Source organism: Trichoderma virens (assembly GCF_000170995.1).
Source record: "Trichoderma virens Gv29-8 chromosome Unknown TRIVIscaffold_90, whole genome shotgun sequence".
Lineage (NCBI taxonomy): Eukaryota > Fungi > Ascomycota > Sordariomycetes > Hypocreales > Hypocreaceae > Trichoderma > Trichoderma virens.
This window is the reverse complement of record NW_014013659.1, coordinates 1,266,805-1,290,145: the sequence shown is the minus strand read 5'-3', so window position 1 is coordinate 1,290,145 and position 23,341 is coordinate 1,266,805. Positions and strand designations below refer to the sequence as shown.

The 23,341-nt window shown below is 47.1% G+C and overlaps 9 protein-coding genes across 9 annotated transcripts; 5 read left to right on the top strand and 4 right to left on the bottom strand.

Annotated features, from left to right (window-relative positions):
- Positions 1 to 766: 766 nt before the first annotated feature.
- Positions 767 to 1,471, top strand: TRIVIDRAFT_65504 (carbohydrate-binding module family 13 protein; the record flags this gene model as incomplete). The annotated part of the gene is made up of 4 exons (XM_014095468.1): positions 767 to 882; positions 942 to 1,051; positions 1,145 to 1,244; positions 1,336 to 1,471. The coding sequence occupies 4 exons, from the start codon at positions 767 to 769 to the stop codon at positions 1,469 to 1,471; spliced, it is 462 nt and encodes a 153-aa protein (XP_013950943.1).
- Positions 1,472 to 3,585: 2,114 nt separating this feature from the next.
- TRIVIDRAFT_65505 (glycoside hydrolase family 11 protein) lies at positions 3,586 to 4,324 on the top strand (the record flags this gene model as incomplete). The annotated part of the gene is made up of 2 exons (XM_014095467.1): positions 3,586 to 3,866; positions 3,925 to 4,324. The coding sequence occupies 2 exons, from the start codon at positions 3,586 to 3,588 to the stop codon at positions 4,322 to 4,324; spliced, it is 681 nt and encodes a 226-aa protein (XP_013950942.1).
- A 596-nt stretch (positions 4,325 to 4,920) lies between these two features.
- Positions 4,921 to 6,185, bottom strand: TRIVIDRAFT_65506 (uncharacterized protein; the record flags this gene model as incomplete). Its single annotated transcript, XM_014095466.1, has 2 exons — positions 4,921 to 6,114; positions 6,168 to 6,185. The coding sequence occupies 2 exons, from the start codon at positions 6,183 to 6,185 to the stop codon at positions 4,921 to 4,923; spliced, it is 1,212 nt and encodes a 403-aa protein (XP_013950941.1).
- A 1,060-nt stretch (positions 6,186 to 7,245) lies between these two features.
- Positions 7,246 to 8,040, bottom strand: TRIVIDRAFT_40517 (uncharacterized protein; the record flags this gene model as incomplete). Its single annotated transcript, XM_014095465.1, has 1 exon — positions 7,246 to 8,040. One exon carries the CDS (start codon positions 8,038 to 8,040, stop codon positions 7,246 to 7,248), a length of 795 nt encoding a protein of 264 aa, XP_013950940.1.
- Positions 8,041 to 9,186: 1,146 nt separating this feature from the next.
- Positions 9,187 to 10,674, top strand: TRIVIDRAFT_133632 (uncharacterized protein; the record flags this gene model as incomplete). The annotated part of the gene is made up of 1 exon (XM_014095464.1): positions 9,187 to 10,674. A coding segment is annotated over one exon (1,488 nt), but the record flags the coding sequence as incomplete, so codon positions are not given.
- A 548-nt stretch (positions 10,675 to 11,222) lies between these two features.
- Positions 11,223 to 11,895, bottom strand: TRIVIDRAFT_217058 (uncharacterized protein; the record flags this gene model as incomplete). Its single annotated transcript, XM_014095463.1, has 1 exon — positions 11,223 to 11,895. The coding sequence occupies one exon, from the start codon at positions 11,802 to 11,804 to the stop codon at positions 11,418 to 11,420; it is 387 nt and encodes a 128-aa protein (XP_013950938.1).
- Positions 11,896 to 13,792: 1,897 nt separating this feature from the next.
- TRIVIDRAFT_184111 (uncharacterized protein) lies at positions 13,793 to 15,491 on the bottom strand (the record flags this gene model as incomplete). The annotated part of the gene is made up of 1 exon (XM_014095462.1): positions 13,793 to 15,491. The coding sequence occupies one exon, from the start codon at positions 15,425 to 15,427 to the stop codon at positions 13,793 to 13,795; it is 1,635 nt and encodes a 544-aa protein (XP_013950937.1).
- A 2,012-nt stretch (positions 15,492 to 17,503) lies between these two features.
- On the top strand, positions 17,504 to 18,364 carry TRIVIDRAFT_65511 (uncharacterized protein; the record flags this gene model as incomplete). Its single annotated transcript, XM_014095461.1, has 1 exon — positions 17,504 to 18,364. The coding sequence occupies one exon, from the start codon at positions 17,504 to 17,506 to the stop codon at positions 18,362 to 18,364; it is 861 nt and encodes a 286-aa protein (XP_013950936.1).
- Positions 18,365 to 20,246: 1,882 nt separating this feature from the next.
- Positions 20,247 to 22,762, top strand: TRIVIDRAFT_195623 (uncharacterized protein; the record flags this gene model as incomplete). The annotated part of the gene is made up of 2 exons (XM_014095460.1): positions 20,247 to 20,325; positions 20,835 to 22,762. The coding sequence occupies 2 exons, from the start codon at positions 20,247 to 20,249 to the stop codon at positions 22,760 to 22,762; spliced, it is 2,007 nt and encodes a 668-aa protein (XP_013950935.1).
- Between the last annotated feature and the right edge of the window lie 579 nt (positions 22,763 to 23,341).

The following is a 23,341-nucleotide window of genomic DNA, read 5'->3' as shown; positions in this document are numbered from 1 at the left end:
ATGTCGTGAGAGCCGGCAGGCTTAACGGAAACAGGGCATACTCGTATGTTTGATTTCGCCATTTTGGTCTAGTTAAAGCCCAGGCCTATAGCAGCTTTATAGTATCCTAGTAAATTCTTCTCGACGGCTTGAGCGTGGTAGGTCAGGCTACGAAAGCTGAAAATGTTAATGTCGACTAGAAGGAACTAACACTAAGGCTATTTTTAAGCTTGGCTAGGTAGGGATGCATTGTCGCTCTGGATGGAAGGGGTCGAGAACGGCAGTCATCAATAGTACGTGCAGTAATGGCCGCCACGCGCTTGAGCTAGGCATATCAGCTCTGTAGACGGCAGTTGGTCTATGCTCCTATTGGGTGAAGGGGTATAGATTAGATGACAACTATTGATCACTCGGCTAGCAAATGCTACTTCAGAGCCGCGTTCTCGATTCCCATCGTAAGCAGCCCATGTAAACATGACCAACGCCTCAATAGCTAGTGGCATTGTATCTCAGCCGCAGCTGGTATGAATGATGGCGGGAGATAATGCGCCATGGTAGTCCTGCATCCGAGCCAATATCTATTGAAGCTGGATAGCTTACCTGAAATTATTTTACGACCAACCAAAGGCTTCTTAAGGCAATAAAAGTATATAAATCAGTGGGCAAATTCTCATGTTCTCAAATCCAACCCTGCCTCATCCACAGAAAAATATTGAAAAAGCAGTTTAACAATCGATTCATTCTTCTCCCTTCTAGGCAAACAGTTATATATCAAAATAATTTCATCATGCCTCTCAAGGACGGAATTTTCATCATCGCCAGCACTCTCCCCACCAATCCAGTTCTTGATATATATGGCACGGCCGTCGCCTTCAACAGCCCCCTCTCTGGCGTCGTTGGTTTGTCAGTTTCGATCCAAAGCCATATCTCTTTAAATACTCATAAAATTAACGCATCTAAAGCGCAAGGCAGAATACCGACACTAAACACCAGCAGTGGGTTGTAACCACTCTTCGCCGGGGTGTTTATAGCCTGAGATCCGTTCTCGGTAACGCTTATATCACTGCTCCCGGTATGCTCACATAACATTATTTATCTATTCTATCTGATATTCGATTATTTAACTTCAAAAATGCCTCCGAATTAATCTAACTCATCCATACAGTCGATGGCAGTGTTGCACAGCTCGACACGTCCGTATATGACCCTGTCAATAACGAAGCTACCCGTTGGAAAATAACGAACGTCGGAGTTGACACCTACATGTACGTATCGTTCTTTTCTTTTCTTCGTTTATTATCTTTAAATCATTTTTCACAATGATATAGTTCATCTCGTCGCTAACATATTTCTCAGAATTGAGAGTGTACAATTCCCAAACTGTGTTATAGATCTCCAGTATGCTAGCTCCGATGACAACACTCCTGCTCTTCTGTATCCGAATCACCAAACCGCCAATCAGATCTGGAAATTTCTCCCTATTGCGATTTAGTCCATGAGCATTATTACATCGGACAAGATAAATATAGTAATAATAAATACATGTTTATTTAGTGTTGTTAAGCCTTTCGGGTCTTGAGAACTGCATCGAAGCTGCCACTTTGGTCGTATTATTCACCTCAATCATGAGTAACTAGATAACATTCTCGTGGCGATCGAAAGTCTACCAATACTTCTGTGTCTTTGTTCTGTTTGGTGGACAGCAGGGTAGACCCGTCTGCTCCGACCACGACAGTGGTATTCGGCTTGATTGGTACCTACCCACTGATCGGACTGTGTGTTGTTCCCATGTCTAGAATTCTCTGACTTCTGTTGTTATCATGTTTTATTCTTCACTGTCTGTTAACCTTCTCTTCTCATCTTCTCCGTAATTCCACCCATGGATGTGACAAAGCTCACACTAATCTGCTGGCAATGAGTCGTTATTTACTGGCCGAGGTAGCTGGGATAAACATCTACTCTTCTCCTTCTAAGCCTCTTCTAATGACCTTGAGGTTCTGCTTAAAAGCCTTTACATTAACAGTCAGGCAATTATATGACGTGTTTCAATCACATACACAGATGAACAGTAGGAAATTTGGGTGCCGTCAAGTTCTCATTTGAATTCTAATGTCTTCTATCTCTTGTGTCTAATGACTCTGTTTGGGGAGTTACATGATGCCGTTGACAGAGGGCGATGAACCCCTCGTGTCGGACAAATCGCCACAGTTAGGTTACTTAATCAACTGTTGGAACATATCTCATATTAACGCCCGTTTTGTCGACGTCGGTTGTGTCCTTGTACCCCGACGTTTACGGCCATGGCCCACTCTTGTGCTCATCCTCAATACTGTATGAGCCGAGGCGAACCAAGGCCAGTAAATTGAGGAATGGCCAAAAATCTTGTGTCAATTAAGGAGCGTCTCTACACCGCCATAAAATTTTTTTTTTTAAAAAAAAAAATAACATAGATAAATAGTTCTGCAGAACTGCAAAAGTGACAGTCGCTGTTGAATGTGCGTGATTGAAGGAATAAGAAGTGCTATATAGATAAAACTGACGGGCTCAGCATCTGCATAGCACTGGGCCAATACGTTTGCATATAGGCAATATATGCTTGTGCTAGCAGGCGCCATACAGTCAACTTCAACTCGAGAGCATTAACATATGTTTTGTAATCTCAAGCCGCTTCTTCATTATAACGTTAGTGCGGGGTTTGAGGGGGGAGAATATGTCATCAATGTTAAGCTTAAGTTGGCTGGGCCCTAAGCACCTTAGCTCAGAGGCCAAAGGTATAACAGGAAGATAGAATAAACCTGGTGTCTTTATATCCGAGGCTATGGCGATGTGGCAGCCTTTGTATTATTAATTTGATACGAATTTGAGACGCGGGAAAGGTATATTTAGACGACAGATACAAACTTGTAAGAGAAGAAGGCCGACATTTGAATAATAAAAAGATGGAAAGTGGAATGTGCGGAAGGAAAGCTACTTGGTCACAAATTGAATTAATCCTTTATGGATGGAACTATAATGTCATTATCTCTCTCAATACTTTAGTAATGCAAAATATTGAATAAATAAGTATATATCCGAGACTGAGAGCCCGCAGCATAAAGCGCATAAACTTGATTATATGTCTAACTTGATTTCGTAGTATATTTTAGATGTCTTCACCACGGAGTCTCTTATACAAGTGCCGTTGTACTCTGTATATATCGGCGGATTACTAGAGTACTACCCCTTCCGCAGCTCCGAGAATAGATCTGGAAATACTTAGCAGGCTAAATCGTATACTTAGCCGGATGCACCCCAGATCCGCTTGACGCCGATGAAACGGTATTAGCGCGATGCATCACTTTCCAATCTCTTGAACGGCCCTATTCTAATGGATGGCTATTAATTTTCTTCGGCACGCAATTGCCGAAGTATACCTGGCACCTGCTGTGTTTAGGCAAAACCCCAAGAGCAGATGATGATCGAGCTCCGTTTCAACGTCAGTTGATGTGTAGATATTCCAAAGGCCTCCGTTAGTGCGAAATGTATATAAGCCCAAGTTGAACAATCCGGAACTCAAGTATCTATTAATGACATCTCCTCACTGCTTTTTCTTAGAAGATCTTCACCATGGTTAGCTTTACTTCTCTTGTTGTCGCCTTAGTTGGCATCGCCAGCTCCTTGGCTGCTCCATTGGATGAATTTCTTAGCGTAAATATAACTGAACGTGGACCTCACGACTTTGTCTTGGGAGAACACAATGCTGTTCGTCGCTCCGCTATAAACTATAACCAAGACTACACCACTGGCGGAGATGTTGTCTACACTCACACCAGCACAGGATTTGCGGTTAACTGGTCCTACCCAAATGACTTTGTGGTGGGAGTGGGCTGGAGCACAGGAGGATCTGCGTAAGAGCCATTACTCTTTCTTTTTCATTCAGTTGCTGATACTACATACATATTTTAGACCCATCAAGTTCAGTGGTAACTTTGGTGTCGGTAGTGGAGTTGGCCTGCTCTCTGTCTATGGCTGGAGCACTAACCCCCTTGTTGAATACTACATCATGGAAGATAACTTTGGCTTTCCCGCCAGCGGCACGGTGAAAGGTAGCGTCACCAGTGACGGATCAAGCTACACAATCTGGGAGAACACACGTGTCAATGAGCCTTCCATTGTTGGCACGGCGACCTTTAACCAGTACATCTCCATACGAAACTCCAAAAGATCTAGCGGCACAGTCACTGTTGCAAATCACTTTAATGCGTGGAAATCGCTGGGAATGAATCTAGGCACCATGAATTATCAGGTTGTCGCTGTAGAAGGCTGGGGCGGCCAAGGTGGCGTGCAACAAACTGTCTCTAACTAGTAATTTTTAACTGGCTCTGAGAAGTCGTGATACTACGTTGCCTTTACTACGCTCGTCTAGCAGTGAAAGATTTGTGGTATTGCATAGCTATAGTACACATGCTTAGTGATTGGATGTAATTGACAAGAGGTAGTGACAGTACACCAAGCCAGATATATCTGAAATTATCAACGTTGTAGCTAGTTGCGATCGTATTCCACAGTCCTCCGTGGAGGATGAGCTAAAATTGTTCAACATCTAGGATATAAGCAAAAATAATAAAGATTTGAAGCACATCCGACTTAAAGTAGTAGAAAATTTGGGGACTGGTCAAGTTCATTATCAAGGTTCAGGGTTTACCATTATGGGAATCTCGGGCAAACTTAGACCAGTGTTAGAACTTGAATTGAATCTTAACCTTGGAACATAAATACAATTATAAATCCAGCCAAACATAGGAAGGACAACGTGGTATATTGAAGCGAAGAGTACAGAAGAGCAGGCAAATAACGTCTCACACAGACCAGCCGCCGTTGTAATCGCTACCATAGTGACAGCTACATTCACAACTGCAACAAAAATTCCAATTAAACAACAGTATTCGAGGCCAGTAGCCTTCATTTTGCCCCACGTTTTGGCATCCCGGACTTCTCATAGACAGCATCCACAATCTCCATAAGCTTAACGCTTTCATCCAAATCAACCCAGGGTCCATTATATTTCTCTTGGTTTTTGGTAGCTTTGATACGATCAACAAAACCTTCGAGTTGATATCTGTACGTTGTCCACCAAGATTGGCCCCTCTCGCCCCATATAGGCCCACCAGTGTAGCAGGTCTCAGTTGTTTTCTTGCCGCTCTTCTCCGTAACGATAATCTTATGCCCAATAAATGGCGTACTGAAGGAAGTAAACTCAATCTTGGCCTGTTCTAGTTCCAGCACTGCCAATGGTGTCAGACCCCACATCTGTGGTATGAAGCCCAAGTACTTGGGCGTTGCCAATTGACAGACAGTGGTGCATTTGACCGGTGACCTGGCACTGTCGGCGTTAGTAATTGTGATGGTTGCGTCCATGTTTTCATCAACTCGTTTGTCGCGTTTGCTGAGCTGAGGCTTCGTTGATAAGACTTCAAAGCTGGTCCCTTTTACATCGTTGGGAGCGGCGGCCCAGTACAAAGATGAAGAAAGGACATAGCAGAGATCCATGGAAGCTCCGCCTCCTAGTTCGTACTTGAATCGGATGTCGTCAGAGCTTAGAGTTCCAGGGGGTAAAACCATTTTTGAAAAGACAGACGTGAGGTGGCCATATTTCCCGCTTTCGACGATTTCTTTAACCCGATGGGCCGCAGGGTGAAATCTCCAGTGGTAAGCCTCAAGAGCAATTTTGCCAGTCTCGTTGGCGCAATCCCGGATCTCTTTGGCTTCATCGGCGTTAGAAGTAATAGGCTTTTCGATCAGCACATGTTTGCCCGCTCTCATGGCATTTATTGCCCACTTATGATGTAGGCCATTGGGAAGAGGAATGTAGACAGCCTCGATATCAGGATCCTGGAGAACCTCTTCATAGGAATCATATACTTTAGCTGCGTCTAGTTTGTATTTAGCGACTTGCGCTTCTGCTTTTGCTTTCGATCTCGCGGCAATGGCGGTAATGACGACACCTGGATGAGTCTGTACCGGATCAAAAATTGCAGGGAAGTTGATTCCAGCGGCCGACAAGACGCCAAGCTTAATTGCATCTGGACTCTTTTGCTTTAGATTTGCCTTTATTTTGTTGACGCCATTCCACCAGTTACAAACATCGATGATGAGCTGTACACATCATTAGCCTCATCGGCATAGAGATTTCGATTTGTATGGTGTACCTCTAGTATCATCGGCATCTTTGAGGTGTTCCAGTTCGAAATGTTCGAAATGAAGCGTTATGGATGAAAATGGCCCAACCTATCACATATGTGCTCTCAGTGGACTTTAAATCGCAATGAGCATGGGAATTAGAGCTCCGACGAGGAGCGGAGATTGTAGGTTTAGGAATGGATTTACGTCTAGCCTTAGGCCAGTTGTTCGGGGCGAGGCCTTTTATCTAATTTAGAATGCTACTTTTGAACATTGGAATTGGGCAAGCTTCTCGCCAAATCCGGCCGAATCGCAGGGGTTCAACATTGTTGCAAAATTGGCAAAGGTAGCCTCAGAACGGTTCTTCGGTGCATTTCAACATTCCGCACCTGATCCGACGACAATGCAACGTCAACTCTGAGCCAGACACTACTTTTCAATTTGGATAAACGCACTTAGCATCTCTCCTCCGCTGACAAACTTGGTTATTCATTGTGAAAGGGATTCGGATCGGGATTGCGACCAGAATCCGAATATTTGCATCTGTCCATCGAGTAAATACCTTGCCAGCGATACCTTTTTACTAAAATCATGTAGTGCAAATCTGATGTGCTTTACACATATACACAGGTGTTGAGAACCACTAGATTGCTGAAATAAGCAGTATTACCTCCAGCCTGGCCCGTGAGACATGCAGCATAGCCCAGCAAGACTCTACCGCCATGCTGTCAATATTCTGTCAACGCAATCCGAAGACAGTACCTGTAACAAAAACAAGATGCGAAATGAAATTCGGCCTCTGAGATGTTATACCTCTGTGGCTGGAGCAAGACCTAATGTAGGCGATTACTAAACTACATGTAGAAAGTAGGTACTCTGATGTAAACCCGGAATTTGCCGGTATTTCATCTGACAACATTTCAAGAAAGTATCGACTGCAAGATTCTTTTGTCTTTCTCTTTCACAACGGATGTCGAGATACACTATTATTTGGTGCTATAAAGGAACGCATTATGTTCTATCCCTGGTTCTTTGTAGCTACAAAATGCTATAAGATAGTCCACTTTGTTATGCTTGAAAGATTAAGCAAACCTACGGCCGTCAAACTCAATAACCTCCCGAAGCACCATCATCAATGGGCTTGAACGTGACTGTTGTGGGTTGCTCCGTGATCCCTCTCCTGACAGCTTCCTCCATGATGGCCACTGTGGCCGTGGCACCAATTCGTGTCACTCCGAGTGACATGACGTGAAGAAGGTCATCCAATGTCCGTACACCTCCAGCGGCCTTGACTTGGATTTCTGGCTTGGAATGCTTCCGCATGAGCTTCAGATGAGGCACTGTTGCCCCCTTGTAAGAGTACATGCCATTTGCTTGCTTGACAAATCCGTATCCAGTAGATGTCTTAACAAAAGCGACCCCAATGTCAGAGCAAATCTGGCAGAGTTTGATAATATGCTTCTCTTGAAGAAAGTCGTTTTCAAAGATGACTTTCAGGGTGGCCCCGTGCTTAGTGACAGCGTCGTTGATGCGTGCAATTTCATCCGACACATAATCCCACTCTTCCCCGAGAGCCTTGCCGATGTTAATAACCATATCAATTTCCTTGCCACCGGCTGCAGCAGCTGCCTCAGCCTCAAAGACTTTCACTTCCGTGGTGCTATTTCCATGAGGGAACCCAATGACGGGGCATACAAGGACATCGCTGCCTTCCAATTCTTTCTTTGCCATCGGTATGAGGTACGGCTTGACGCAAGCAGTCGCCACAGAATACTTCTTGGCGATACGAAGCCCTTCGAGGATATCATCGTCTGTCATTGTCGGATGTAACAAGGAATGGTCAATCATCTTGGCGATTTGATGCAGAGTCACCTGTATCGAGTTTCCTTCAGTGGCGGCCATCTTGTAGGAGAGTTTTGCTGTTTTGTGTAGGAAGAGCAATTTTGTAGTTGCGATTTGAAATATTGCCTAAGTCTTCATGTAGCTTGTTCTCAGGCTCGAGTATTTAATAGTTTTCAATGTATGGCCATTTTGCTTAGAATGATGAGGGCGAAGCGTGTTCCGCTGGAGGAAATTACCATATTAGGTAACTCCGTTCCACCGGAAGTGAATCTGTAGTACCTCAGCTAAGAGCCACCTAGAGGGACGCCACCGCGGAACTACAAGCTAGCAAGTTGATTGGGCCGGTGGAACAGACTGCCAAAAGCATCTAGCTTTCTGAAGTGCCGTTAATTCATCCACCGGCCTCACAACCTTCTCTTCATAGAAGTAACACCAGATCTTGCGGCTCAACTTCCAAGCCCACATCTATAATGCGATATGGCTTCTCAGGGTCAAGATTATATTTTTAAGAGACACGTTTCTAGTAAAGTTCGGAGTGCGTGTGAGCGATGCCGCAAACAAAAACTCAAAGCAAGTTTGCCACTGCTTTTGAACCTCATATCCCCGTAGTCGGAAATATTGAACTAACAAGGCAGTGATAGTGCGATGTTCAGCGACCTTGCACGTTGTGTGTGAGGTCAAACGTTGCCTGCCGTCCTCTCCAAACATCACGATGGATAGTTGAGACTGGCGCAGCGAAGAGAGGTTCCGGTGTTGCACGCGAGCACGATGACCGGATGGACGACCACAGTCCGGCGGCAAAAAGACTGCGTGGCACAGATAACAGTCCAGTTTGTAGTAAAAGTAACGACGGAAACACTCGGGTAGATGTGGGTAATGCCAGTCATCGTCCAAATATAGCGATGGCAGATCCGGACTCTCGCACTCCGGCCGCGTGGGATTCAAGTTCGACCATGGTCTTAGTCGACGAGGTAAGATCATTGGGCCTCGTGTTGTGCAGGACGACTTGTAACGTATAATCAGGCCTTCCACCATTACCATGCCAATACACCAGAAGAAGGAGAGACATCGGCATTCTCAGCGAGCCAATGGATACGTCCAGGGGCAACTGTTAGCCACGAAAGGCGAAAACAAGCAAATCAAAATCCGCTGCAGAGGGTATTGTCTCGACATTTGAGAATTACATCGAAACATGACTATAAGCGGCCTAGCCTGCCCAACTCTTTCATAGGCGAGCTCTGGGCACTTCTTCCTAATCATGATTCTGCCTCACTGCTTGTGAACAACTATTTCAATCACATTCACTGGTTCATGCTATTGTTTCACCAGCGCAACTTTAGGAACCGCTTTGAACGGCTTTACGAGCCAGGTAGACGACAAGCCCTCCCAGCAGGTTCTACTAGCCAAGTTGGATACGTAGCTGTACTCCTATCTGTATGTGCAATCAGTCTTGAGTATACTACCGCATCTCAGAGACAGGCTTTGGAGAGTCAAGGGACGGACCCGGAAAGCTTGAGGAATAAAATTCTTATGACAATGAAGCTAAGGCTGCTGGACATATTGTCACTAGGGTCACTGGAAGCTGTGCAAACATGCGTACTGTTGGGCAGCTACTACCTATATCATGGACAACCAGAGCTAGCTTGGCCACTTTGTGGATGTGGACTGCGTATTGCGCAGGCCTTGAATCTGCACCGGAAGATGGCATCTCATGGCGCTGACCAGGAAAGATTCGATCAACCCACCATTGCTGCTAGGCAGCGGTGTTGGTGGGCGGTGTACGAAATCGAGACATTCTGCTCCATGATGTACGGCTTCCCTCTGGGCATATCAGATAGCGATTGCGATGTTGAGGAATTAAATCCTCATGATGGTTGCTCTGTCTCTACTACCGATGATGAAGATCCTGGCCAACCGAACCTACTCTTCTTCAAATGTGCCATGTCGAAACTGTCAAGGATTGTCAGGTGTGCCTTGACGGATCTTTATGGCACGCATAGAAACCTTGATAGGCAAAATCGGCCGATTGTGGACGATTCTTCGCGACTCCAGAGTCTGATCGCCAAGGTGGCCGATCTGGACGAGAGACTTTCCCAGTGGCAGGAAGCTCTTCCGACCAAACTACGACCAACTACCTTGCAACAACAATCGGCTCAAAGCAGTGCTGAGACGGGGAGCACCGAATCATTCACTGAGAAACTGTTCCACCTCCAAGCTCTGATTCTTAAATTAGCTTACGAAAACGCCAGAATTCTCGTCCACCGGCCGCTACTGTCATACAAAATGGTGATCACGGAAAATGCGGACCCGTCCAATAGTAGATCGTGCGACGATCCATTTCAACGTTCAGTGCAGTGTTGTCGAGATGCTGCCCTACAGGTCTCACGTATCGGATCCAACCCAATATTTCGACAAGTATCAGACACGTATGCCGTTACTTTTGTCTCCCTCCACCTATTCACTGCTGGCGTTACACTCTGTATCATGACCAGCCTCGATCCGCTTAGTCGCGAATCCCATGAATCGAAACTTGGCATCCGTGGTTTAATGGAGATGCAAACCATTTTGAAACCAAAGTCAATTGCCGCAGCACAGGGACTCGATATCTTACGAAACCTCTTATCCTTGGTCATGGCCAAGGAAATAAGCAACTTGTTTGAGATTCCGTCGCCTAGCGAGGAGTCGTCAACAGCCAGAGATGTTTCTACATCTGCCAACCAGAACCCAGATCCTACATCAAGTCCACCACAAGATGAACAGCCAATTTTACCGGGCTCATCAGCACTGTCAGATGTTGGCACGGAGTTTGAATTTTGTGAAAACCCATCCATGGCCGAAGCGCTTTTAGATTTCGAGCACGGTAAGTATAAAATTAAGAATGATTACTTTACGCTTCTCCGCCACTAATGTTGTAACATAGCAATTTGGTACCCGCCAAATATTGCAACAGACGAGGAGCATCCTTCAGTTTCAACTGATGATCATTTTACTCCCAACTATGTTGGGCAAGACCAAGCTTGGTTATGGGGTTGGAATTGCAGTATGTGATCCCTTGGGAGGGTGTTTCGACGTATTCATCCTGACAAGGGATCACGGCGTTTCTTCGCTGAAGAACGTGGACTTCGGTGCCCAATCTTCTCTTGGACCCAACGAAAAGTGTAAATCAAGAATGAAGCTATTCGGACATATTGTGATTAGGTCAATTGCTGTATCTCTCTAATTTAATCACTCGGACAGATTTTGAAATGAATGTCTGTATATTGCTAATGCATCTTATGCTTCTATACATTAACTAAATGATGTAACCCTTAAGTCGAATGTTTAATCCTTTATGGCTATTTGTGCTAAGCCTATCGCAGTCCCATCCTTAACAAATGAAATAAAAATCAACCAAACCGACGCCCCTCCCATGATCCCTTCCAAAAACCCTAAGCCATTTATTTAGTGCAGCTGATTGTGAAGCCATTCTGCCAGTCCACGGGCTTCTGGGCAAATCGTTGGAAGTCCTGGTGGGGGTCGTTAATGTTGGCAACGACAGTAACCCCGTTCCTCAGGACTGTGCATGCCACGTTTTGGAAATCGGCAGTGAACAGGAGGCTGGTAACAAAGAGAGTTCCGTCTCTTTCCAGGTTGGTGTTTGCGTAAGCCTGTCCAAGGCTAACAGGAGACCCGTCAAGAGGGATACGGGCGTTGCCATTTGCTCCGGTGACATCGTTTGAAAACTGTACTTGAACAGTGCCTGCAGCCCGAGCGGTGGGATCGGTGGGAGCCGCAGAGACGGCAAGGGCAAACAGGGAGAGAGAGTAGGCGATGGCGGAATGCATTTTGATGAAGGTATAAGTTATTGAGTAGAGTTGAGAGGTGATTGAAGAGTAGTTATTGTTTGTAGTAGTGTTTGTGTTTGTGTTGTTGATGCTGATGAGGTTGTGAGAATGATTTAAGTGTAAGAGGAAGAGCTGTTTATATAGATGACTTCTTTATTCTGAATACCTATTATTAGCTACATACACTCTATAATTATATTGACTTTTGCCTACTGCCCTAACTGTGCAAATACGAAATATACTTTGCCAAGCAAGAATGTTCTTTTTTTAAAGGATCACTAGAATTAGTTCGATGCGGGCTGATAAATATAAGCTGACTGCCTAGCATCCTTCGGCCCAAGCTAGCTGTGGCTCTGTACGCCACACATTTCTTCTCTCACCTCGTAAAAGCCATTTGCCAGCACTTGCTTACCTACATGTGTGCTAAGGCGGTGCCATTGTCGTCACGATCAATGTCACTTTAGCCCCGGATCTCCGGCCTCCCGGCGTCCCGCCCCGTAAGGTGGATCAGTTGGGCTCTCATCAGTCCGACCAAGTTGGACTTTAAGGGATCTCTACAACTGTTGATGGGAAAAAACACAAGCAATAAACCACAAACTGCCGTGCAAAGACTATCAATTATGTGCGTATCCTTAGGCTTTTGCGGCTGAACTGATGGTGCAATTAGCACTGCCGTCTGTTTCTTCCCCGCAACCCGCAACCCGCAATTGCATGCGGCATGTCTCTGGGGTTTCTCCCCCATCATCTTCAGCCTCACCTAAACGGGCCCCTCACAGCGCAATGACACGACTCAGATGACGTAGAGATGGGGAGCGCCTTCACATCCTTCACGATATTCTTTCCGTAAGCCGGACTTACAGCAAGCCAAACTTTGTACTCACCTGATCATGATACATCCAGTGAGGGAAATTTTAGGATCCTTCCCAAGGCCGGGTAGCCGTATGCATCTTGTCCCGACGCCGCCAAGAGATGATGTCTCGGAAGAGGGCTTCATAAATTACGTAGTGCATAACTTGAGGAGGATCCTTAGGTGCTACACACCTAGAATCCCTTCGATTCGTCTCGTGAACGGTGATTTCGGCTGACTTTTGGGAGGTGAAGAGACTAGAGAATACGAGATTTCGGGGTTTGCCATTAATCACCTGGGCAGATCCTCTCAAGAATTCCAAGAAACAGCCTTGTGTTCCCGAGCTAGAATTTTCATCATGCCTTGGGATCACAGCTTGAATATCTGGCAGCGGTGGATTTGGGATAATAAGCTTATTACCAGCAGTAAACCAATCGGACTTGGAGATATGTTTTGGGTTTCTACAAAAACAAGATTGCCCAGCTCTTCTCGTAGACAAACCACACCAGTAGGGTATGTGCATTCCAGAGTCAGCCTAGAAAGGCTGTGCTGTGGCAGGGAGGAATTTGTGCTACAGCCGTCCTTGGCTTAAAGTTTCCGACGCCTCGCCTTATTTATTTCAGCTGGCCGGGTCCCACTCCTGCCATTTTGAATTGGGGTATTGTCATTCGGGAGAGGGTGTCACCGTTTTCTACAAGCACCCCCGTGTGGGTTTGGCAGCTAAGTCATCCTCACTTGGAGCTAAGATGGGTCGGTTGGCTTATTTGGATATTCCAAGAATACCATTGCTTTGCTTCGTCTTTCTCTCCGTCAAGCTGGCGCTCTTGTCCATTGTGACAGTTTGGTCTCTTCTTGCCAGGGTATGGGCTTTAGAAGTAACAGTTTCTAGTTCTACCAAAAGGTAGTGATAGCCGACAGTGTATCTATGTATGTACACGTATAATATCGATTCCAGAGATGCCTGCAGCGGTATCCGCGGCCATAGTGGTGTCGCCTGTGCCCAATTGTATTTACTCGCTTGGGGCCCGGGGTTTGGTTCTAGGTGCTCATGTTTGCACGTCGACCATACAGGCAGCTGAACGGACAAAGCTATCTTTTTATGAGATTCTGCTATGCATCTAGCTAGGTGTTGGAGGTGTCGTTAACGAACTTGCGATGGAAGACGTTTCCAAGGCAGCTCCAACTCCTCAACAAATGCATCACGCAGAACCCCCGCACCACGAGGAGGCACTTCGCCATCGTGAGATTCTCTTGCAAAGGGGTTATCGCCATCGCCATATAAAAACTCGTCTATTTCTTTATCGACGTGGATAGTCTGTCCGTCTCTGTAGGAATCTTTATGAGGTATAGCCATCTTGACTCTTGGTTGAATCTTCCGTTCTCGCCAACCTAGGATGTCGTGCATATCTTGAAGCAGATCAACGTAACCCCCCTCATAATAAAAAAAACAGAGAGCACTGAGCTCAATTGATTGTAGCGTTTGCGGAAGTTTGGCCAAAAATGAGAGCAAATCAGATTTCCTGACATGCAAATTCCACAATTTGAGGTGTTGCAGCTTTGGCCAACACTCAATTGGGATAAAGTCGTCCAACGAGGGGGGTTCTTCTTCATCTATCTCTTCCAGATCCAGATCGGTCTCTAGGGCAAATTGCTCCAAATCCACAGCTTTAGCAAGAGCATCTCTCATGAGACCACTTCGAAAAGCTTTCCAGTGAAAAAAATGCTGTCCCTCAACATTAAGGGAGAGATGAAAACGTCGGAGGCCAGGAAGCTCAAGAATCGATGCTATATCTGTGTACGCTTCGCAAGGCTGTTCAAACAGGCGACTGCCAATCCCAGTGTGAAGCTGATTGGAATCAATAAGAAACTCGGACACACGGTGGTGCTGTCGCTCTTGTGCGACTGCATGAGCAACCAGTAGAAACCCACGCCAATTATCTCTGATTTGGGCAGCCCAAGCTTCGTCATGCTCGTTGACCCATGGCACCGCCTGCAAAGGATCGTCTGACTCATAACGTGCTGGCCAACCGCGGGGAAGAGGATAGTTGAAGCCAAATGGAAAGGCTCGAATCATTGGTGTCTTGTAGAGGGGGCAAAATAACATCCCATGGGCGGCAGGCGTGACGGTGATGGTTCGTAATGATGGGAATCGTCGGAGACCATATATGAAAGCCTCTATATCAGCGCCGCATGCAATGACTTCATCCTGTTGGCGGACCAAATTCTGATAGTATGCCCATGATGCCTGATATGACATCTCACATTCCGCCTCTTTTGCCCTTGCAAGACTACCCCATCGGCCTTTAACGTGATTTTTATGAATACCAATCTCCCGCAGGTTATCCCGCCGCGCACTTTGAAACCACTCCTCATCTGAGCCCTCAGTTCTTCTATAATATTGCGAGTCCCACAGATCAAGAGGGGCTGGAGGGTTAGTCATTAACATTTCGGGCCGTCGTACCGCTTCGGCATCAAAAGCAGACCGCGGGAGCCAGGCGTCGTCGTAAATGATTTCGGTAACGCCGTGGCGAAAAACCTCATGATCGGCAATTGCGCGGAAGACCTTGACATTAAGCGGGTTCGCAGAGAGGAAGACGCGTTTGATGCGCAGGGCCGATGCATTGGCAAGTTGCTTGCAAGATAGACGGAGGTTCTTGATGTCGCTGTTCTCTAGCTGGCCGACGATGTAACTCAAAAGCTCCTGGGGAAGCGCCGTCAGCAGAGAAGGCGATTGAGAGCATGGCTCGCGCTCTGCCTTGGGCGAATCTCCAATCATGGCTATTGATGGTGGGTGTTTCCCAAGTGATTCTTGGATGGTTATTAGATGATTCTCGGATGATTTCCAGCTCGATTGTAAGTAATAGAAACAGAGTTGAACGGACTTGGGAATTAAATGCAGGCGATAGCGCCACAGCGCCACACAGCAGCGGGGAAAGAGCGTTGGTCAAGGTACATCACTCGAACGGGAAACACCGTCCAACCCCCCTTTCACAGCACTTTTAGTCAGATGAAACACCTGCTTGTATTTGTCTCGTTTGATGGTTTTTTTTTTTTTTTTTTTTTTTTTTTTGGACGTCCATGCTAAGTTATGTTTTGGTGAATGCTAGATGAGATCACAGTCATTGTTGCCGTGATAAATAGGATTCTTCTGAAGTCTGATACATACCTAGGCAGGCTATTTATCGTGTGTCAATATCTCCTGTCCAAATGTACATTATTGTTATTTACAAAGGTCCATATCTCAGTTGGCCCAAACTATTATTCCTTGTCATCATGCATCACATTGAGACATCCATTCATAAGACTTGTCTCGACAATAGATCCCAGTAGCGGCACATTTCAAACAGCAGATTACAAAATCTGCGCATTTTTTGCAAACACTGAAACGCTTCCAGAATTTGGATCATTGCAGAGATAATATTGCTTTATAGAGAAGTGAGTGAGTCCCACTCTGCTAGATTCAAGGTCTGTCGAGTTTCAATAAATGCTCAGAAGTGAGCCACAGAGGCCAACCATCTCACTATTAATATATTCATCATCGATAACACCGGGTAGATCACCCAACAGGCATTCATCGCCATCAATACTGACAACAGAAGCCTCTATCAGTTCAGTAAGAGCCAAGGGCTTCGCTACAAATGCGGTTAAACAGAGCAATAGAAGGGCCCGATTTCTGTCATCTTCCGGAAGTTGAGAAAGTCTGTCCCAGCTCCTTAAATTGAGATCTTCTAGACCAGAAAGAGTCTTGTCAATTGCAGCTTGCAGCTGTTTCGAAATCTTTCCTCTTTGTAATAAATCTCCCTGCAGTTCGGGCCAAAGGAACTGCCCCAGCACATCTCTCTGCCATTTTCTGAGATGTTTCTTTCGTAAGAGCTTCGTTTTTCCGAGGTAATCTCTTCTCAAAAATACTTCTAGAGTGTTTTCGGTATCGTTCCTAACATCTTCCGGAAGAATGTTATACTCTATTATTTGTACATATGCTCCCCATGCTCTCAATACCAGTTCGAATCGCAGCCTCACCTCTACTAACAATGATAATTTTCGTCGCTGACTCTGCAACTGCTTGTCTCAGCTTCTCTAAAATCTGCTCTGAGAGTCACCAGCTTGATTAACGCCCCAGCCTAGCCACGCGCACTAATCAAGTCCATCTATGATGAAAATACACCCTGGGAGTAAATGAATAGTTTTCTGAAATAGCTGCATGATCAAGGTCCGAGTTACAACTGATTCAGGCTGTTTCTCTTGTTCCATGAGAATATAATCGAATACCGCATTATTATAAAACATGACTTTAAAAATAAAAAGGTGCGTGCTAAATTTCTGAAGCAAAAGAGACATCTTCAGCGGCGAAGAACAAACTTGCCGCGGCCTTTTTGGTCTTGGAATAGGACTTAAATAAACAAATTTATGTTGGTGGCGGGTATATGTACGTTCCTATGTATGATTCGGTCCCTCTCTCGGGCTACTACGCAGGTACATGTACATACGCGTAGGTACTTAGCACCAAAACAGCCTTTTATTGGCAGTGGATTGATCCTTATCTTACTTTCGAGAGCTGTCTCCGTAGCAGTAGTAAATTCTGGGTTTGTGTGGGAAGTAAACTGAAACTTTCGATATATGCTTTTGTTCTAACCACCACAACTACCAACAATTACTCGGTTGTTCAATTGTCGAAAAGATTTGCCTGCTCAGATTATCTCCTAATCAATCGTCGACACTTCTTTGTGAAAATCGAATATAGCCAAGCATAGTTACTTAGTATGAATACCCTGGCCATCTCCTGAGACCCTCGCATCACTACCCAAAACGCCAGTTCCGACAACGCCAGTTCTTGCGGCAATCATTCGCCAATATGTTTGTTCTCATGCGATGGGCCCAAAAGTTCTACCCATTCAAGAATAGCGACTGTCTAAGGGAACAAGACGATGGGAAGGAGAAAGTTGGGCAACCAGAGCAACCTCGACTATTCCCTACTCTGGGTGACCTGCAGCGAACCATGGACCCGTTAGTAGCAGTGCAAGTCTACAATTATAACAGCAGTCCCATCTGCCGACTACCGGATGAACTCCTGCTTCATATCATCCACTTCCTAGGCGACGATATTCTCGCCATGCACTGCCTCCGGCGTGTCTCCTGGAGTTTCCGGCGTCTTATCAACAAATCGGATATGATGAACCCCCTTTTACTCCAACTATCATTGACATACGAGAGTTTGAGTGAATCTTCTTGGAGCCTCCCGGCCAACCTGAGGGAACAACTTCGACAGCGGTTACAAAGAGACGGGATGTGCGACGAGTGTAAGCTCTGGTGCGATGTCCCCGTCAAGGGATGGCTCAAACAAATTATCCAGGCTTCCAACCTTAGCAATCTTAACCACAATCGAGCATATTGGAGTCACTGTAAATTCGGATTTAGGTCTCTGCGTGGCCGCCCTCAATGCGATACCTGTGGTAACCATCAGGATGTGCAAGCATCTTCCTCCTCCTCTTCTAAGCACCATCGCGGCGCAAGGGAGCGACAGTGTCTGGGCTGCCAAGGAGCCGTACAGCTGTGCGAGCATATCCATATATCCTGGGCCACCATTGAGGCGCATCTAACGGACTGGCAGCAGCGCAAGCCTGGAGACTGGCAAGCCTGCTTCGACAACTTCGATATCGAGTGCCACGATCCGAGTCACGACACACGTTGCAGGCCAGAGGAAGCCCCAACCTAGCCCCGGGCCCGTCTCCAGATCGCAGAGTCTGACCATAATCTGGTGGTTCTCATTTTGGAGTGGAAACCCCATAGCGGCCTCGACGCTTTCACTCGTACCTCGGATGGGTGGGCGCTTGCCTCGGAGCTGAGGGCGCTGTTTCGAATGTATCGACAGGGTCCAGCCGAGATTTTGTTTCCTTCGTACTCTTCAAATCCTTTACCGGAGATGGCATGCTTTGATCCTACCAAGTGTAACTGCCTTCACTACGAGACGGGAGATGACGAGAGACTGAGTGCTGTCGATCCATCAAAACACGCAAGTTTCTTCCGCAGAGACGGACTTTTGGAATGCTATGCCCTCCATTTCACCTCTAGAGGTTATGGAAATGGGTTAAATGGCCAAGAAGTAAAAATGAGTGAACATTGGCCCAGAGGTAAGTGGAACTCGAAATGTCTGGTCACCACCTACCATCGCGATGTTGTGGTTTGCCATAGAACAGACCGTAACAATTTCAAGCCCACCCACGCGTGGTTCCATGCCATGGATCCTGACACTTATCCTCATCCAATTTGTGGCCGCACCGCATTGTGCAAGGACAAGGATTGCATGAATTACTATCGAAGACCAAAGGGCAGGTGCTGGCTCTAACCAGCCATTTTCACACCAGTTGCTTTCCAGAATCTGAATTGAAGGGGAGTCCAGATTTTAACTGAATAATAAATACTACATGTGGCATTTCTTCTAAACTAAAAACTGCCTTACTTGTGTATCCCAGGCTCTTGATATGCACCATAGCTACCAGTATCTTAATTATGAAACCAAATGACACGAAGATCACAAATATAACCACTATTATTGTGCGATACACGTCGATATCATATCTCACAAGAACAAGCTTTAGATTAACGGCTCTATAATCCGTCGTACTTACGTATCTCATTCTAAGACGATTTTTCTTTTTCTCATCGTAGTGTAGTTTCCCTGTGAATATATTTCCCGGATTCCTTTCTTACCATCAACGCCAAATTTATGAGAAAAAAAAAAGGACTGTAATATTCGATTACACGATAAGTACTCTAATGGCCACGACCACTATGATGACGATGATAACGATGGGGGTTTTGGCTGCCGTCTTACGACCGCTGTCGGCCCTGCTGGGCAACCGAGGCGCACATGCAAAGAAGGGAAGGGCTTCTCAGTACCCCAGTGACAACGGAGAGTTCCGAATGTCGTAACGACGCATAATGAAGATCTTTTATTACCATTAATCAAATAGATACACGGTTGCTGAAGCATCTACATTACTATTATCGCTACTTTCTTCTACTATCACTAACTTCTGCTACTGTCGCTACTTTCTGCTACTATCGCTACTTTCTGCTATTATCGCTACTTTCCGCTACTGTCGATATATCCCTCTAGCATCTACTATCGTCACCACCTACCTACTTAGCTAGGTAGGTAGCTTTGAATTTGAGACGGATATTAACCAACTTGGGTGCTGAATACCGTCCAGGGTACTGTACATGTACATTCAACCAGGTATGGACATCCTTGCCTTGCAACAAACATGGAAGCGCCAGTGAGGGGCGCAGAGCTTCCAGGGACCTGCAGCAGCGGGGAAGCCGGCGCTGATTGGCTGCGGCCCGGCCCCAGCGGATTGTTCCAGGGCCTGGATTGACAGCAGCTTTGGCGCCCTGCTCAATTCAACTCAACACCATGACGTTGCCACCTCAACTGCAATCCGCCATCACCACTTGACCTCGCTCTCTCGTCACCACTCCTAGGCCTAGCTGTGCGGCGCTCCCCAGGCAAGGCTAGACGCAGCACAGAGTTTGAAATGTCGGCTCGGCCGTGTCCTGGCCGCCGCCTTGCTCCCGCCTCGCGCTGAGCCGTCACCATGTCCGACAGCTTCAGCAACATCCGAGTCTTCGTCCACTGGCGCGATCAGACCGTCTTCGCGGGCGAGGCGGTCCAATGCACCGTCACCTTTCGAAACATCGCCCCGGAGGCGAACCAGCAGCAGCAGCAGCAGGCTCACGCGCACTCCCAGTCGCAGTCGCAATCCGAGAGACAGAGGCTGGCGTCGCCCATTCAGACCCGGGGCAAGGCGGCTGCGTCGGCCAGAGGCCATAGGCGGGCGGCTCTGTCGTTGAGCGTGCCATCGCCGAGCACAAGAAGCCGGCAAGGCTCGATCCAATGGCCTCAACCCGTCGTTTCCGGCGAGCCCCGGGGCCATGCGCACAAGCGATCCGTGTCTATTGTGTCCATTGGATCGACCACCAGCACCATCGACGAGCATTCGCAGTCGCCGCGACATGAAAACTCTCCACGACAGCCGCGATACTCGCATAATCGCGCCAGCAGTCTGCAGATTGCGTCTCGCGGGCCGCCCACTGTGCCCTCTACTCCCCAGTCAGGTATTGCATCTGTTTGGGCAATCTTTGTTATGAATATGGACATCAATTGACTGACCGATTCTCACAAGGCTCCTTCTCCCAAAGAGGAATATCCTCCCCGCTATTCAATGCTTCATATCCTCCCGATCGATTTGGTCGGATACCTAGTAATCCAAGAAGCCCCCAGTCGTCAACTGTCTCGGTACAGCGCAGGTCATCCAAAACCTTGTCCAGCCCCATGCCCGAATTCCGATTCCCCGCTGCACCCGCACCAGACTCGGAACCGGCTGCGAGCCCACGAAAAGCTTCAGGCAACAGTCTTCTCAGTCCGAGAACGGGGCCGGTTGACACCACCGTCCCTATACGCTCAAAGGAGCAGATCTCGCCTGGGCCCGACAGACCGATCCTTACCGCCCGTATACTCTCCAGCACGAGCATGGCCGGAGGGACACCACGGAGCAGTGGTGAATTTTACTCGATAAGCAATAATTCGTCCGAGACGTTGGCCTCGGAATATGTAGCCCAGCCTCTAACCAGAGGTCCTGGGAGACCGTCGTATCCGCGACGAGGCTCAGCCTTCTCCCTGCATCAGTCAAGGACCGAGTCGCTGATGATGGGCTTTGCCCAAATTCAGGGCTCTTTCTCTCTAGACGGCTCGCTTATTAGCCTTGCACCCTTTGAACAGGTCAAGAAGAAGGCCGTTGTTGGCGGGCGAGGTGGAGGAGTGGTAGGACTGGAATCGGGCCGCCGAGAGAATGGCCTCCTGAGGGGCTTTGGCTGGGGAAGTATAAGCAATTCTCTGGGCGATTTCCTCGGTGGTGGAGAGCTGAGCACCATCAAGGAAATGCGTGGTGTTGCAAACTCAAAGGCTGTTCCCTTACTGAGCACACCACAATCGATTCTCTTTGTCGACCTGCAGCTGGCTCCTGGTGAGAGCCGCTCATTTGAGTACACATTCAAGCTCCCCAGAGGGCTGCCTCCTACACATAAAGGAAAGGCCATCAAGATTTCATACAGCTTAGTCATCGGCACTCAGAGACCAGGAGGGGCCAGGGAACAAAATGTTCGGACAGTTGAGGTCCCATTCCGTGTTCTAGGGAGTGTCAACAATTATGGCGAGATTCTGGGGCATGATCTCATGAATCCGTACATGTTACTACGCGATGAGGCCTTAGTTAAGATGGTTGGGAAGCAACAGAAGAGCCATAGGGAACGCGAAGCCCCTGGGGCATCAGCTGCTATGAGCGACTTTTTATCATACGTCGACAGCCTGACAAATCGACCTGGGGATAAAACAGGTGGTTCGTTGCTGTCCCCGACGGCGACCCCAGATTTGCGGCGTCTATCATCGTCAAGCTTTGACGACACGACCTCAGCTAAAGAGGCAATCCGTCTCGCCATCATGAAGAGCAACTTGACTGGTCAAGGACAACAGAGCGCTAATCGATTCGAAATTGCGCGGAATGGACAGAGGGTCGGCGTGGTTATGCTGACCCGGCCTGCTTATCGCTTAGGAGAGGTCGTGACCATGGTTATCGACCTTTCAGATGCAGACATACCCTGCTACGCGGTTCATGCAACCCTGGAATCGTCAGAAAAAATAGATTCGACACTGGCTCTGCGATCCGATTCGAGTATTCACAGGGTGACTCGCAAAGTATATGTTGCCTCTTCCGAATCCACACTCTTCACCCGGCGAGTGGTTTTTACCCCCACGATACCCATCTCTGCTACGCCCGAGTTCGTCACCAGCGGCATCAGCTTTGAATGGAAGATTCGCGTCGAGTTTGTTGTGCCGTCACAGGGCCACGATGCCTTAAGGGGGCAGCAAACGCCGTTCCCATTACTGGAGCAGATTTCGAGGGACGACAAGGGGGGGTTGGTTCTCGTAGCAGTTGAGAACTTGGCATGCGAGAGCTTTGATGTGCCTGTGCCTCTGCGCGTATACGGAGCTGTTGGGACTGGTTTGGAGCGGTTGGAGAGGGATGAGGCGGCTGATGAAGGGCTTGTGGTGTAAAGAAGATTTTTTTTTTTTTTTTTTTTTTTTGCGTGTAGAAGGAGTTGGGTAGTTGATGTTAACCTATAAGTGTACTGTGCGTATGTGTGTGTGAGTTTTCTTTAAACCTAAGCCTCTTGAAGAAATGTAAAGTATTGGTGATGAGTGGTAGGAATGAAAAGACTTGCGAGGGACGGGCATTTACGCCTTACATTCTGCTTGATGAATGAAGAGTTGAGACCTTTTGGTCGGTTGACCATAACGAGCGATGTGCATGCACCATGGAATATCTAACAGCAAAGTTTATTAGATGGATTAAAATAAAATGCTTCATTATTCGTTATTCCGGCTGGCTATTTTGCTCTTAATCAGTAGAAATCACAAAATCATCACTTGTCTCCCACGACATTCTGTACAATAGACTCCAAGTCTCTCCCCTCATCACCACCTCTACCCAACTGCACTCTCCTCTTCCTCTTCCTCATCCATTCAACACCTCCCCAACACGAGAAATATCCAAAATCCCAAAAGAGACTCTGGTGACGCACTTGATCCGAATTTTCCGTAACACTCGGTGCCTCTAGGAACAGTCTCAGCTTC